General features: G+C 39.7%; 1 protein-coding gene across 3 annotated transcripts in view; it reads right to left on the minus strand.

Moving 5' to 3' along the window:
* Vav3 (vav guanine nucleotide exchange factor 3) overlaps positions 1-15,865 on the minus strand; it is a 335,454-nt gene that overhangs the window by 110,178 nt on the left and 209,411 nt on the right. For all 3 annotated transcript variants that reach the window (XM_021157267.3, XM_021157266.3, XM_085835571.1), the window contains exons 16-17: positions 6,880-6,981; positions 6,018-6,118 (exon numbers count right to left, since the gene is read on the minus strand). In XM_021157267.3, coding sequence (XP_021012926.1) covers positions 6,018-6,118; positions 6,880-6,981 — 203 coding nt within the window. The remainder of the gene's footprint in view (positions 1-6,017; positions 6,119-6,879; positions 6,982-15,865) is intronic.

Raw genomic sequence — 15,865 nt, forward strand, 5'->3', positions numbered from 1 at the left:
AGACATGGATTTATACAGGTTCTAGGCAAGAGCCTCACAGCTTCAAAAGCCAGCAGGATACTAAGGCAGCTCCATTTTCACTAGAGCCAGCTACAGCAGCAGCAGGAGCAGCAGCTGACCTAGATAAAGGAGCAATTAAACAGATAAGCAAATGGAGAGCTGCTTTGGCTAAATATTAGAGCAGCTGGGGCTTGCGTTCTTACTGAAGGAAAAGATACATTAAGCCAAAGTTGTGTACATTAAACCAAAGTTGTCTGTTCCAGCAATATTTGCATCCAATGCCACTCTCTTTCTCTCTTTGTTTAATCTGGAAGATGGGGGAAAAAAGCTATACTGATTGCTGTCAGGATAGGAAGGGGACAAAGAGGGCTTAGTCATATAGTCTTATGTTACTACCAAGCAAGATTATAAATGAGCCTGAAGTGTGTAGCCTGGGATTAGCCCCCCCCCCCTCTCCTGTGTACTGTGAGAAGGAAACCCCACCCTAGGATTGCATCAGCTCTGCAGTAACTTGCTGAGAGTTTCATATAATGACACTCAGACCTATTCATTACTATCACTGGGAAGTTTGGCAAAGACTTCAGAGCCTTTGTGAGTGGTGATCATCAAGGCTTCTATGGTGACCAAGCAGGAGTCAAGTTAAGTTCAGTAAAAGAGGTAGAGCAGAATTTCCTGCCTGGCTTTTATTTGTGTCCATGCAAATCCCCAGGCATTAAGATGCAAACTACCCAACCTTCAAATGTGTTTCCAAGTTCCATAGTTTGTCTTACTGGGAAAAAAAAATGCATGTTTTTTCTCCTACTTCAGATATACTTAAAGTAATAATCTGTCATGCTCACGTATTAATATGAATAGATTGCTTCATTCAAAAAATGCAGTGCAGCTTTTGCCAAGTAATTATTATTTCCAGGGTGAATGAAGACTCGATAGATTTAAAGGATAATAGAGCATGAAATAGAAAAGGTTTCTAAACCAAGAGAAGACAACGTCTAAACAATGAGGCAGACTTCCACAATCAAAGTGAACAAGCTCTTTTAAAGTCTGACGGTTAATATTTAGCTACATATTGTATTGTTGGAACTGTGTTTGTATCGAAATAGTTCTATCATAGGCCAAGTGATAACTCGATTTTAAATGTCCCACCCTTGGACTTGGTACAAGGGGATAGATTCAAAAGATAAGAAACATATTCCCCACATTTTCCTTCGTTTCTACACCAAAGGCTCAGAAAGCCTACAAGAGAAAATAAAGGCAGAGAGAGCAATGCTCACTGTGCAGTTAGCCCCACTCTTCCACTACAATCCGGCTTTCCATGGAATCAAGCCGAGGCCATGTATGTGCTTTTCACTCATAGCCGAGATGAAAAATGTCTGTTTTCAGAGCATGTATGTAAAAAGCTGCCATCCTGTCATGCTGGTAGGCACAGAAGGAACTGGACAGCCATATAGTTGGTGGGGGCCCTGCTTTGGAGGAGCAATGAGTTCCCAGTAAACAGTGTGTGTTTACTGAATTAAACTTTAAAACTACTAGAGACTAAGAGTAGAGGTGGGGGTGGGTACCCGATATCACAGTACAGCCCAACCTTGGAAAATAAATGAGCCCTACCCTCTACACTAATTAAATTAAATTCATATGACCACTAGATGATCAAGGTGATATTAATGATTGGCAAGGAAGTAAAACAGGAACTGAGAAAAGAAAGGACCCTTTGAGGATCTGTAAGGAGAAAGGGAGTAATACTCTATTCCATCTAGAGGCAGCAATAAGAGATAAAATAAACAAACAAAACAAAACATCCCAACAATAAAACTGACTAGATCAGGAAGTATATTTATATAAAAGAAGGGGGCTGTTGTTGTTATAGTTTTGGTTTTTTTTGGCACCAGATGTTCTGTGATCTTTCGGTTTTTTTGCCTCTCATTAACCTATCCCAGGTGTACTGCCTGGTAATCAGTGCTCAGGGCATAAGCCTTTCCTTGCATAACCACCCAAAAAAGAATGTAAAAGGTCTACTTAGTTTACTTCATGTTTAAAGTACAACACGGTGATTCACAGAATGAGGGCGTTTGTTTGTTTGTTTGTTTGTTTGTTTGTTTGTTTTGTTTTGTTTCATTTGTCAACCATCTTTTCAAGCTTTTATCTCCACAAGCAAGGAACCCAAGTCTGGATAAACTCCCACATCCACCACCTCTAGATTTAAGATGCTAGTGCTCAGGACCCTCCCTCAGTCATCTATCACTCTAGTGGGTAACCCATTAACATACTCAAAGACCAGGTCTTCCCTGAGGTCAAAACATCAACTGCATATGGTTGATTCTAATTAGAGAGATCATCCAGATGGCAATTATCATAAATGTGATAAACACTATGATAAAGTTAATTACAAGATGCCAGGAAAACACAGACAACTGATAGACTAAGAAAGGCCAGGCATGCAGAGTACCAGATAATCTTCCAAATGAGGTAATATTTCCTTGAGTTTTCAAGAAGTGAATAGAACAAGGAAGGAAAGACTAAAAGAGAAAACAAACAAGATGTATATGACAAAGTAGTTGAAGAACTGTGAATAGACATGAATTAAATGTCAGTTGGGAACGTTATGGTCAAAAGAGGAACAGAAAAATGACCAGAACTACGTGGGTTGTTAGGGGAAAGCTTGGACAGTGTTCTGTAGGAAATGGAAAGAAGACAAGTGGGTGATATAATGGATTTTAAAAGGTTTTGAAAGATCAGTTAAGAATATCTATCTAAGGAATAAGAGGAAGCAGAGGAAACAGAGACAGTGAGATTTCCATCTAAATCAATACTGTAGTAGTAGGTTCTAAGCAAAATGGGAGAAAAACAAAAGGCGAGTAAAGAGGGAGATAGTGTCATCAGGCTTATAAAAAGTCAGACAGCATGTGTGGGCATAAGGAAAGTGCCTTTATTCCCGATACTGGAGATTCCTCGAAGGCAATTGATAGATGACACATGTCACATCCAGATTTGGGGGAAGATGTTGTATGGAGATAGAGCCAAGACTAATTCTCATGAGATGTGGGTTGCAACTTAAGTGAAAGAAACAAGTCTGATCTTCGAAGGTGGCTTGTGAGATAATGAAGTATGAAAGAGAGTATCAGGACTGGCTAACAGCATCCCATGAGCAAAACTGAGAGATAAGGGCTATAGTGAGACCATCAGGGAACTCAAGTGGATGCAGCAATGACAGCAGAGTAGGGGGGAGGGGTTTGTTGCCTTCAGTAGAGCCTGGTCTACTCCATCATGCTGTACAATTATTCTTCACTTCCCCACTTCTTTCTGTGAATATGGGCCATTCAAATGGAACCACCATGTTCTCTGTCCACAGGTGTCCATGGTTTATTACAATGCCACCATTCGCATGCACCATGGCACCATGAACTGTGAATGGACTCCTGCCTCCTGGCTACTACACTAGCCAGCTTTAATGTCCCTTTCTACCCTGAGAACACAGGTAGACTGGGTGAAGCTTTGGAACTAGAAACCACTATAAAATAAGAGTGATTCTCAAGCTATGATTTATGTTACATAGGAAATGATTACATATCATTTAACTTTGCCTTAAGTCAACATTATTGACAACAAAATTACCCAATTTTTCTCAAAGTAAAGTTCACCAAGGAACACACTCCCCTCCATACAGAATTCCCACTCAAGTAAAGCACATCTCTAGCTCCAAATGCATCTTGGGCTTCCTCCTCTCTTCCTTACTCCTGTGTTGTCTCAGATGCTGCAGAAGTTAGGGTAAAGAAATTGCTGAACTTCTTCAAGCAGTGAATCCTCACTACAAAACATATCAGCCAGAGATTCTCAGCAGGCCAGGGAAGAGAACATTAGAATAACTTGCTTATAACCCCAACATAGTATCTACTCTACCACACTCACAAACAGATCTACCAGGCTAAGATTGAAAGTCTGTCCTCAACAATTGCCTACACTAGTCCAAGGGTGGGTGAATGTGATGTCACCCAGTTTTCAGAGGGTGCCTACTGAGGGACAGGGGAGGAAGGGGCTTATGCAGGGATCACATAGAGCCCCTACATCCTGAAGATGGGGCTTCTAAATTACAAAGCCTGATCTGCAGGAAAATAGAAGTCTGCTAGGTAGCTTCTTGACATTTCATACTCATAATTAATTCTGAGAATTCAATGTCACTCACTCATCTCTTCAAAGTCTGAAGCAGGAACAGTCATAAGGGAAAGAGAAGAAAATCATGGATGTGGAAAATATGGGAGCCTGGTGGTCAGCACGAGAGACTCAAAAACCCAAGGGCAGGCATTCCTGTAATGTAGTCAGAGTTTCAAAAACAAAACCGGAGAGAACTTTCCCCTGCTTTATGGTGAATTCCGAGAATTACGAAACAGGTTAAAGAATGCAGCTGCCTTCTAAGGGACAATCTCTTTATATCTCTCCATCTATGGCCTGCAGGGCCCTTGCATTATTTTCAGTTGCCTTCTTTTCACCTTTTTTATGAACCTGTTTCTCCACTTTAAAATAAGGGGCCCTGGATCAGAAGGCATTTATGTCTTTAGGACTTATATGGTGAGGACAGGTGTGGCCCCTAAGAACACCTGGCCCTCACCAAGTAATTCAAATCTAAAACTACGGGACTTTTGAAAGCACTCTAGCTTGTAAAGCAAATAGCATGCTCACTGAAGAATGGCATAGGTAAGGATGAAACAATAAAACCAAGTGGTTGCTGTATCAGGTTGACGGTTGAAGAGTAACAGTCTTAAGGCTTAACATCACTGTTTATTTCACCACCACGTAGAGTTCTGACCTTCAGACTGATGAAAACAGTAACCTTGTCTGTTTCACTCCACTATCTCCAGCAAGTAGCAGAGGCCATCTGAACTCACTAGCCATGGGAAGGGCTACTCTGAAAACTAAAGAGTTTCTCTAGGATAGGGCTGTAGCTAACACAGAGGAGGAACTCAGTCAATGTCAAGATCTTTGCCATCATGATTGTCCTTGCCTGGCACAGAGAACGGCACATGGCACACTCTGAAGATATCTATTGAAGGAGCAGAGGGACAGGGCTGTGCTGTGATCTCTGGCCTCTAAGAGGTCTCACTGTTCTACAACTGTCCATTTTCTGAACTCAGCCCTGAAATAAGACATTTTCTGTTCTTCTCTTCTTCACATTATCCAAAATAATTCAATGTCCACCTTTTCCTCTGGGAAAATCAAAGGTTGACATGGCTACCTTTTGAACTCAAGCTGTTAAAGATCCTTTCTTGTGTTCAAAAACTCTTCCTGATTTTGAAAGGTCTTATTGATAAAACAGAGAGGAACTCAGGGGAAAAGGACAAAGAGAAAGAAGAAGAAAGAGAAAGAATAAAGAGGCCAGAAAAGAAAGAGAAGGGAGACAGCCCAAGAGGAGCAGAGAGGCAAAGGCTACTGAATACATAATTTCCAATGAGTCCATACAACAAGCAGAGAGTGCTATTTTTAAAAACCAAGCAGAAAGTGTTTACATAAATCCAAAGGATATATGCTTTGTTCAGTGTGGAAAATGATAATGCATTCAATTCATGAATTCTTGAATTAGTCTGTGTAATGTTTGCTTCTGGACTCAACACCAAATCTGATGTAAATATTTAAGAGAAGAAAGAAAAAGTTTAAGAGCTCAAGATAGCAGAACATTTTCTTCCTCCTTTTGTTTTGATTACTGTTTGTATTGGCAGTATTCAGAAAATTCTGTGATATATTTGGGGGTGGAGGTAATTGGTAGGGGGGCGTGCCACAAAACCATCAAGGGCATCCTGAAGACCTCTGCTTCCAAGTACATATAAAAGTCAAATAAATATTAAACAGTTTAAAACCAAGTCATGGAGAAAAGTCCCACAGACAATTTTCTAATTGTGTGTATTGATGATGCATTCAAAAAAAAGATATGTTCCAACAAACACATATTAAGAGTCAATTGGGTCTTAATTATATGTAGCAAGCTTTATGTCCTCATTAGAAACAGAATCCCTACAATAAACATGACTTACCAACGGAATTAACTCTGCCACAATTGTCTACTCTTCCCAAACATTCTTTATGTGCTTTTGCTCCACACTTAAAACATAAGTAGCCTTGATAAAATGTTCCCCTGAAAGGTAAAAATAGAGAATGGTGTATTAAAAAGTGCTAAGTTCTGCTTATGTAAAATAACCAGTGTAAGGAAAATGGGATCCTGATGCTGTCAGTGTAAGGAAAATGGGATCCTGATGCTGTCAAAAGCGCCATCAGCAAAAGGACAGAGGATTACCCAAAAAGCCAGCATGCGGGAAGTAACACTTCTGCCTCAGAACACCCTTGCTTAGATTGCTAGAAAAGTCTGGATACTTTCTCTAGCTCCTCCATTGGGGGCCCTGTGATCCATCCAATAGCTGACTGTGAGCATCCACTTATGTGTTTGCTAGGCCCCGGCATTGTCTCACAAGAGACAGCTATATCTGGGTCCTTTCAGCAAAATCTTGCTAGTGTATGCAATGGTGTCATCGTTTGGAGGCTGATTATGGGATGGATCCCTGGATATGGCATTATGAACTAACCAGTACCCCGGAGCTCTTGACTCTAGCTGCATATTTATCAAAAGATGGCCTAGTCGGCCATCACTGGAAAGAGAGGCCCATCGGACATGCAAACTTTATATGCCCCAGTACAGGGGAACGCCAGGGCCAAAAAGTGGGAGTGGGTGGGTAGGGGAGTGGGGGGGAGGGTATGGGGAGCTTTTGGGATAGCATTGGAAATGTAATTGAGGAAAATACGTAATAAAAAAATTTAAAAAGAAAAAAAAAAGAAAAGTCTGAGGTACTTCGCAACTACACAGGTTCGTTTAAATAGGAAGAAGGGCCTGAGAAAGCTTACCTCAGGAGCATCTGGCAGACCCTGCAGGACGTCACCCGAGTGAAGGTGTGCATCTTGAAATCATGGAAATTGGAATCTGCATAGTCTGGCCTTATGTTGGATCTGCAAAAAGGGGAAAGTCACATACTACTTAGTTTTACACCCAAGTGGCAGTCTAAGCACATAGGAGCAAATTCATCCAACCTGCATCAGGAAGAGATCCATTCATGCTCAAAGGTGAGCCAGTACATACTGGCTTCCAAGACAAAACTCTGCTAGCATTAAAATCTTCCCTGAAGCCCAGTTGTATGGAGACCTGTGTTATAGAAAAGGACAGCAACCTGATCCTTCTCAGAACTGTGAGTCACAGAGGTCTCTGAGCCATGCCACCTCGGTCAGTCTGCTGGAAACCAGAACCAGCTAGATATTCATGTCATGTGTCGAGTTCTTTGCTTTACCACGTCATGGAAATATAAACTAGCTGGTGAGATGGGAGGTAAGGCAGAGTTCAGTGTGTTTCAAGAACTCTAAGGAAGTGCAGGGATTATGTGAGGGTCTCCTGAAAGGACTGAAGTCATCCCATGAAAGGTTGGTCAGCACTGCAGCGATCTGACCAGCAACAGTCTTCCTTAACAATTTCCTTGCTTTACAGGCCAAATAAAACTGAACAAAGATCACTTCATCTGGAACAGTACTGACATCATACACATAGGCACCCAAAGCTCTCGCCTACACCTCAGAGGAGCACTCTAGTGCAGTCAGGACATGCTGGACATGGAGAAAACCCTTGGCACTTGCTGTTTGTTTAACTTTCACATTAGTGTTCTGAATAAGTCATGAGTAACAGCACTGGTTCACAAAGCAGGAAACAAGTTTATCTTAATGCAACACTTCCCCTAAGCTGATAGAAAGGGCCAAGAAAGAGCCTCCACCCAGGTGTGCGTTCAGCCACTAGAGCTACAGTGGAAGAAGCAAGTCAGCACTACCCACATCTAAATTACTAGGGCTTTGAGGCTTAACGGGTAGGTTGGAAACAGTCGGATGTAGATATTTTTAGGGATTTGTTTGCATTGTTTTTAATCTAGCCATAGAACAGAACAAAGATAGAATAAGGTAAGCTTTAAATGGATAATGAGTTAGAAATACATCTAGAAAAGATAATATCTTCTGAGCTATTACATACAAACCTGAGAGACTGTAAGATATGTTTGAGATTCTGATGAGCTAGGATTTCCCCTCTTATAGAATACTGCATCTCTCAAGCTCACAGAGTCGCGGCGTAATGAAGCATAACACAGGCGGGCAGCCAGGCATCAATCTCTGAGGTACCAGAAGAAGCCTTATGAAAAAACATTCACCAAGGCAATTGGAGTAGCAGGCAGTGATGCAGAAGTGTCAGAGAGGTCAGCCTTCCCATCCATCTGCTGAATAGGAGCTGCTGAAAGGGAATCAAATCTGGGAGCCATCTGGGAGTTCTTTGCTCTGTGCTGCTGGTGACCTCTCTTTTTAGGAAAATATTCCAAAGTACAACAAAAAGTATGGCTATTTCCACTAAGGTTGTGTGTGTGTGGTGTGTGTGTTTGGGGGGGGGGTCCCACTGATTAGAAATCACAGTGCCCTTCTTCAGAGAAGGATCTAGAAACAAAACTCTGACACTGATTCCAGAAAGTCTGCATCCAAACCCATTTCTGTAGCTGTAAAGGGCTACTGTTCATTTTTCTCTAAGCATCAAAATGTCTCAGCCACATATACACTGTCAAATTTATTCTAAAGCAATGCTTGTTCTAAAGTAAAGGAAATAACATTTCCATTTCTGAGAACTTGAAAATGTTGTCCACCTGGGGTTTTCAAAGCAAAGTAGGTTTTCATCAGGTAGAAAATTGTGCAGCTAGATCCCCAAGCAGGTACGAACTTCATTAGTCCTCCGTCATCACACTTGGGTGACACACCTTTCCCTCGGAATCGATCCAAGTTCTACACAGTGTACATGTATGTGTGTGAGTACACAAACACACACACATAAAAACATGTATGTGTACCAGAGTTGTGTTTGAGTCATTTGTACTTAAAACTTTTACCAACCAGCTGAGAATAGGCTACCTTTTCAGAAGACAAAAGGCTGAAGGGAAAAACTGCAGAAATACCATGGGTGGTTTTATTTTAATCTTACGGTTTAAAAAAATAGTGTTAACAGTGGTCGCCTTAAGGGAAAAGAAATTTGAAGAGGTAGGATAGAACGATAGGGAGAAACTGTGACAGTTTTTTAAACTAAGGCTGAATATTATTTTTTTTTCAAAGTTTCAAATCAAACATTAAAGAATAAACGTTAACTCTCTGACCCTGGGACTGCTATGGAGGCACTATTGAATATAAAAGCACAGCTGAGGGTAGGAATCTGAAAGTAGACCACCCGGGCTTCAATCCTCACTTGCAAATCAGCACAGAGTGACCTCAGCTGAGTTGATAAGTATAAAACAGGAATACCAATAGAATCAACTCAAAAGCAAAGGAATGTATGCAAAGTGCTTAGCACATTGCCTGAACCAGTGTGGGCTATCACTAATAAAGTGGTAATGTCAAGTTCACAGGACAGTAGTGTCACCAGGGTAAGGCTTCCTGAGTGTAAAGTTTTATGGCTTGTCACAGACAACTTCCCCAGAATCTTCCTTTTCCTTGGACTTCCTACTAAGGAGGCTATTATTCAATAATGTTCTTTGAACCACAAAGGCAAATATAATTGTTATTGTTGTTGTTATTTATTAATACCATTTGAGGCAAGGTTTTATGTAGTTCAAGTTGGCCATGAATTTGCTTTGAAGATGATCGTGAATTTCTGATCTACGCACCTCCACCTTTCAAGTAGCTAACAGATATATGCCATTGTGCCCATTTCATGTGGTACTGGGAATCAAACTCAGACTTCACTCATATTAGGCAACACCCTTCTAACTTAGCTACATTACCAGCCTCGATTGAATTATTAGTAGAGGAGGGAACAGATTTCCTCAATAGGAGATGTGTATGAGAAAGCCCACACAATTGAATAAAATCGACCACATTGCCTGTAGCCTGTGAGCTTATAGAATCTAAAGAAAGCAAATGACGGAATGAGAAGAATGGGAGAGTAGAATGAATCAGGGCAAGAATGGTCACGAGTGGCATCTAACCTCTAATGCACACAGCATATTGCCAAACTCATCACATGCCTTCCCACACTGACTACTTATGGAAAATATAAGCAGAGTCGCTTACTTCATATTTATTTACTGAGTAATTACTGTAAATGCCCATTCTAGGGCTATAATAGTAAGAGAGAGCCTTCAGCCATGGCCGAGTAAGTGAAGAGGGGAGATGGAGATGAGCTAAGAGACCAGCAGAGAGTGGGATTGTATATAAGAAATTACATTACATTTAGTTAATCAAAAAGGAAAAACAATCTTAGTGGCTATTCTACATGGAATTTCTTGTGGTGAGGCAAGAGAAGGCTTAGAAAAACCAAAGGTGGTGTGGGCTTTCTGCACAAGAGTACTACCAATGAGACAAGTTAGCTCAGTCATGTAGCTATTCATAAAGTCTTCAACAATAGGAAAATTAACTGTTGAGAACTTTGATGAAATCTTATACATTTCTCAGTAACATGCTCCTATTTCTTTCATTTTACATGGGTACCATTTTTAAATAAAAGCAGAGGCAGTTAAACATGTGTTCAGTGTGGAATGGTTTTTCTTAGAGGGCTCTTCACACTTGACATGCTCTTCTGAAGCAGTTTCTTCTTACCTAGCCCCAGCACAGATCCAAACTGAGACCTACCTGCCCAGCTCAGAACATCACTTCCCCAACTGTCCACTGTGCATCTTAAATATAGCACATATAAAATCCATTGACACACCTATCTGATCATCCACTTCGTCTTTCAGCCTTGAAATTTCAGAATCACAATATGGGTTTCTCTCTCCTTCATACTCTGTTCATTTTCTCCTAATTTCTCTACCTGTTTCTCCTTTCCTAAAACAGTAACCAATATCTGTAGATACATCCTTAAAATTATCCCCTCCGACTTTCAACCTTTACACACACACACACACACACAGAGAGAGAGAGAGAGAGAGAGAGAGAGAGAGAGAGAGAGAGAGAGAGAGAGAATAATTGTTTTCTGTGACAAACCCTGAGTAACTAGGTATATTAAATGATGATGATGATGGTGATGATATAATGTAGATATTTACATAAGTTATAGTGGCTAATTACCAGTGAGAAGGGAGTCCACAATGCATAATTACAGGTATTTTGGCTTCTACAATGTGTTGATGTCCAATGGCAACTTAAAAAGACTTGTGAGGAGTTCACCAACTGTTTAACTGTAAAAGACATCACCATACAACTCTAAAAGTTTGGATTACCACCTGCCCACTATGTGACTGAGGACAATTGATATCTCTTTAACTTGACTCTTCTTTAGAGTCAGCAAACATTCACCTAGAAAAAAATTCACTGCTAGGTATTTACAAATGTTATGAGTTGGGAAAATATGCTTATACTGTAACATTTTCTGCATTTGTTTTCAAAAGTCTGCCTTTTGCCATAAAACAAGATGCAAAGAAAAAAGCAAAACAATTAACTACAATTTCCGTTCAATGCTATACTTTATTTATTCAGATCTTCTCTTTTTTTTCCTTGTGACAAGGTAATATATCCTCTTTGTACAAAGTCTGTGGTTTCACTCAGAAATATCTTTTAAATAGTATAGTTATAAATATAGTCATTAAAAAACAATTTTAGGGGCCATAGAGTTGACTCAGTGGGTTATAATAGCTCTTGCTGTATAAGCATGAGGACCAGACTGTTGATCCCCAGACCCATGTAAAAACCTGTGCAGTTAAAACAGAGTACCCAGCCCAGTTTGAAGGGAGGGGACAGGATTATTGCTGGGGCTTGCTGGCCAATCAGACTAACCAAACACTGAGAACTCCAGGTTTCCTAAGAGACACTGACCCAAGGGAATAAAATAGAAAGTGACAGAGCAGGACATAGCTGATGTCCTCCTCTGCTCATGGTAAATGCTCACACACACACACACACACTCACACACACACACACACACACACACACACACACACACACATGCATATTTTGGCTACTTTCCTCTCTTTCAGCACTAGAGTGCTGGGCTCCTTGAATGCTAACACACCCTCTCAGGGGAGGCAAAATGCAGCCTAAAAGAGGAGCCCCAGCCCATGTTTCTCTGGGTGAGAAATGGTGGGGGCCGTGATGGAGGCTGTGATTTTCAAGCTCTTGTGCACCCAGATGCCTTTGGAAACTGAAGAATTGAGAAAGGGGCCCAAGGACCTGAGATGGGGGAGGGAGTTCTGGCTTAGCTCAGAGTGAGTGCCGGGAGTGCGGCCAGGTCTTCTGCAGATCACTTAGGTGCAGCTCTATATAATGAATGCCTCCACCCATGAGAGAGACAGTCCTTGCTTGTCCAAACTGTTTATTCCTGGCAGAGAAGGATGCAAACAACTTCCTCAGGGTGGATCAGGGATTAAATACCTTTTGTAGGAAGAGATGCCTGGGAAGGGAAGCTGCTTGGCTAACCCTTGAAGCCTATTTTGATACCTCAATAGCATGGAGAACTCTAGGCTGTATGCTACATGACCAGTTGTCATGGTCCTCTTATTAGGGTGTCATGGTCATGTGCTCCAGGACAAGAACCTATTTGGGAGTAGATTAAATGCCTTCTGTTCTCAATTATGAGAATTACCGGGTTCCTTAATCTGCTCTACATTACCAGTTTTTCTGTCTGGTGAACCAGTTCCACTTGCCCCCCAGGAAATAATATGATAATTTATGATAACATGTTATGTCCTGAACTATCAATATTGAGAATATTTAAATCTCTCCAGTGTAGATAGTTTGACAGTTATCTAAAATATGTAAACTAATAGTTCTATCATATTGAACTGAAAGTGAGAGATAAAAGCAGATGTTGATGATTCAAAACAAACAAACAAACCCCCCCCCCCCAAAACTCTGCATACAGTCAGCTTTGTCTACCCAAAGTACAGAGATAAGTAAAAATGTCTGAGTGCATATGGGTATTATTATTGTGCAAATTCAGAAAACTTACAATCTGATTATTCTTTAGGAAAATGTTGAACAAACATAATTATCCTATTAAAATATTTTACTCTCAAAATAATAAAATGGATGCTCCTGTAGGATCCTTCTATGAACCTTGATTTAACTTCTGTTACTTATACAGCAATAAATTGTTCCAAGCAACACTACTTAAACTCATCTCTCTTCCAGAAGATGTTTTAAAAAATATATTTTAGCTTAAGGACATTTATTTATATCTGTGACTCCTCAAAACTTAAAAAAATATGCATATTAAAAACAATTTATCATATTAATAATGAGCTAAAACCTATTTTTCATTTCTACATATTCCAAAGAAGAAATTCAACCAAATGTAACATACATAGGGTCTGAAAGGACTTTCGTGTGATCACTCAATCAGAAGGCTCGAGCAGGAAGACCTTGGAATCAAGGGCAGCCTGGGCTACAAAACCAAAAGCCTGCTCCATAAAGGAGGCAGCAATGAGAGCGTCTCACATGCTTCAAACAAAACTGTCAATAAACTAGATGTTACAAGTACTCTACAATGGGATAAGGGATATCCAAAAAAACAAAACAAAACAAACAAACAACAACAACAACAAAACAAAACTAAAACCATAACCAAAACCAAAACCAAAACCAAAACCAAAACCAAAACCAAAACCAAAACCAAAACCAAAGCAAAACAAAACAAAACAAAACAAAACAAAACAAAACAAAACAAAACAAAAACAGGTGCAATGGTGCATGCCTGCAGTCCTAACATTCAGGAAGCTAAGGTTGGGTTATCATATGTTTAAGGCTAGCCTGGGTTATATAGCAAATACCAAGGATATCAGAGCGATCAGGATATATAGTTGGATTCCTGTTTCCAGAAAAGGGTCGAGGGAGAGCATACTCAATATAAAAAATACATATTTCAATTAATATAAATTAATTAAATTTCCTAAACTCAATTATATTACTCAATCTTGTTCTGAAAGAGCTAATTAATGCAATATGGCAAAGCAGATATGAAGGAAAGATGTTTTAAAAAAAAACAGAAAATACTCAAATGTCTTATTTGGAAATGTCACTATTGGGGTGGCTGAGAAACTCAAGAAAGGAAACTGAGGATCAGTGAAACTACGAACAGACAAAGATACCACAGAATGGCATCTGGAGAAAGCTACATGTAAATGTCCAGTTTTCACCAACTCAAAATGGAGTAAGGACTCTAGCAAAATTCCCTTAGATGCATATATTTAAGAGTGGAGTAGGCCTGGTGATACTCTGCTCTGCATGATCAGCCAAAAGGAAAGTGAGTGCCCACTGCAAATCATCTCTAAAACAAAATGGGCTATTATGAGTGCAAAGATGTTATCCTCAGGTACATCAAATACAAGCGATCATTAATAGCCTAAAAAGACCTCAATTGTCTGAAGTAAAGACTGACAAACAATATCACTGACTCCCCACACAGGCCAAACTGCACAACACATCACTGAGCCAGCTGGGCCATTAATAGAACGTATTAAAATATCTCATATACTTTTAAAACCATCAACTAAACAGGAACAAACATCAAAAGAGGACCAGCAAGATGACACAGTGGGTACGAAAACTTTCTGCACAAGGCAGGCCGCCCGAGTCAGCCTCTGAAACCTCTGGATTGGACTGAAATTGTCCTCCAGGTGTACCCGTGGTATGTGCATGAGTGTGCACACACGTTTCTGCATACATAGTAATGCTTTTAGCTTTTAAAGATTGAAAGAGCTGACCCAGTTTGTCCAATCAGAAACACTTCTAAAATCTCTAGTTATGAAGTGACATTCTTAACTTAAGGCTCAAAATCAGATTAATTATTTTATATCTCAAATATATGAATATATATATATACATATATATGAGAATTATACACATACATACATATGTATATACATATATATATATAAATATATATATATATATATATATATATATATATATATAATTCAGAGTATCATTAAACAATGGTAATTTCTCTCACTAACTGAAAATTTTTGAATAAAATCTAAATATTTAAAAATGACCTACTCCTGGGGGAGGGGGTGAGTGGGTGGGGGAACACCCTCTCAGAGGCAAAAGGGAGAGGGGATCCAGTGAAGAACTCTTGGCGTGGCGGGGGTGGGGGGGACTGGGAAGGAGGGCAACATTTGGAATGTAAATGAATTAAATAATAAAACATAAATAAAAACGGCCTACTCCTCAAAACTGAAATTGAATCCTCCAGGTCAGTAGTAAATAATTACCGAAATATCATCCACATTGTCTCTCAGTAAACAACACTCAACTCTTGCTTATTTCCTTCACAGTATATTCCCTTAACAGCATGGGCAGCTAATTACAGCTGATGGTTACTTGCAAGGACAAAGAAAATGGAAAAAAAATCAGGTCCTTCAAAAAACTTTAAAAACAATAGAGTTTGGGAGGTTTTATTCCTAAGGATCAATAAAAGGAAGGAAAGCAAAAAGACCTATGAATCACAGCAAGTTTAATTTCTTATGTTCCAAATTATGCAGTTTTTTCTCTTGGGAAATGAACAGAAATGTTAAAAATACCAGTAAAAAGAAGATAATGTTGGCCTCTGAAAAACAGTATTTTCCTATCTGTTATATATTACATTCTTTCATTTCATTCAAAGCTGCTTTTGTAGTAATTTCAAATATACATCCATCACCGTGCTTCAGTGACATTTCAAGGAAATTATTGAATGAAATGTAAACTCAGTTAAGTCTATAATAAATTTACAGTGGAAAAATGTCAGATTACAGGTAATTTGGGTTGTATTTCTTAGAGGCTTGATAGGAGTTTTTTGGCATCCAACATTTTCTTTCTATTTTTACTTTCTTAATTAAACGACCAGGTCTGT

This window comes from Mus caroli, unplaced genomic scaffold, assembly GCF_978045245.1.
Source record: "Mus caroli unplaced genomic scaffold, Mus_caroli_1 scaffold_3, whole genome shotgun sequence".
Classification (NCBI taxonomy): Eukaryota; Metazoa; Chordata; class Mammalia; order Rodentia; family Muridae; genus Mus; species Mus caroli.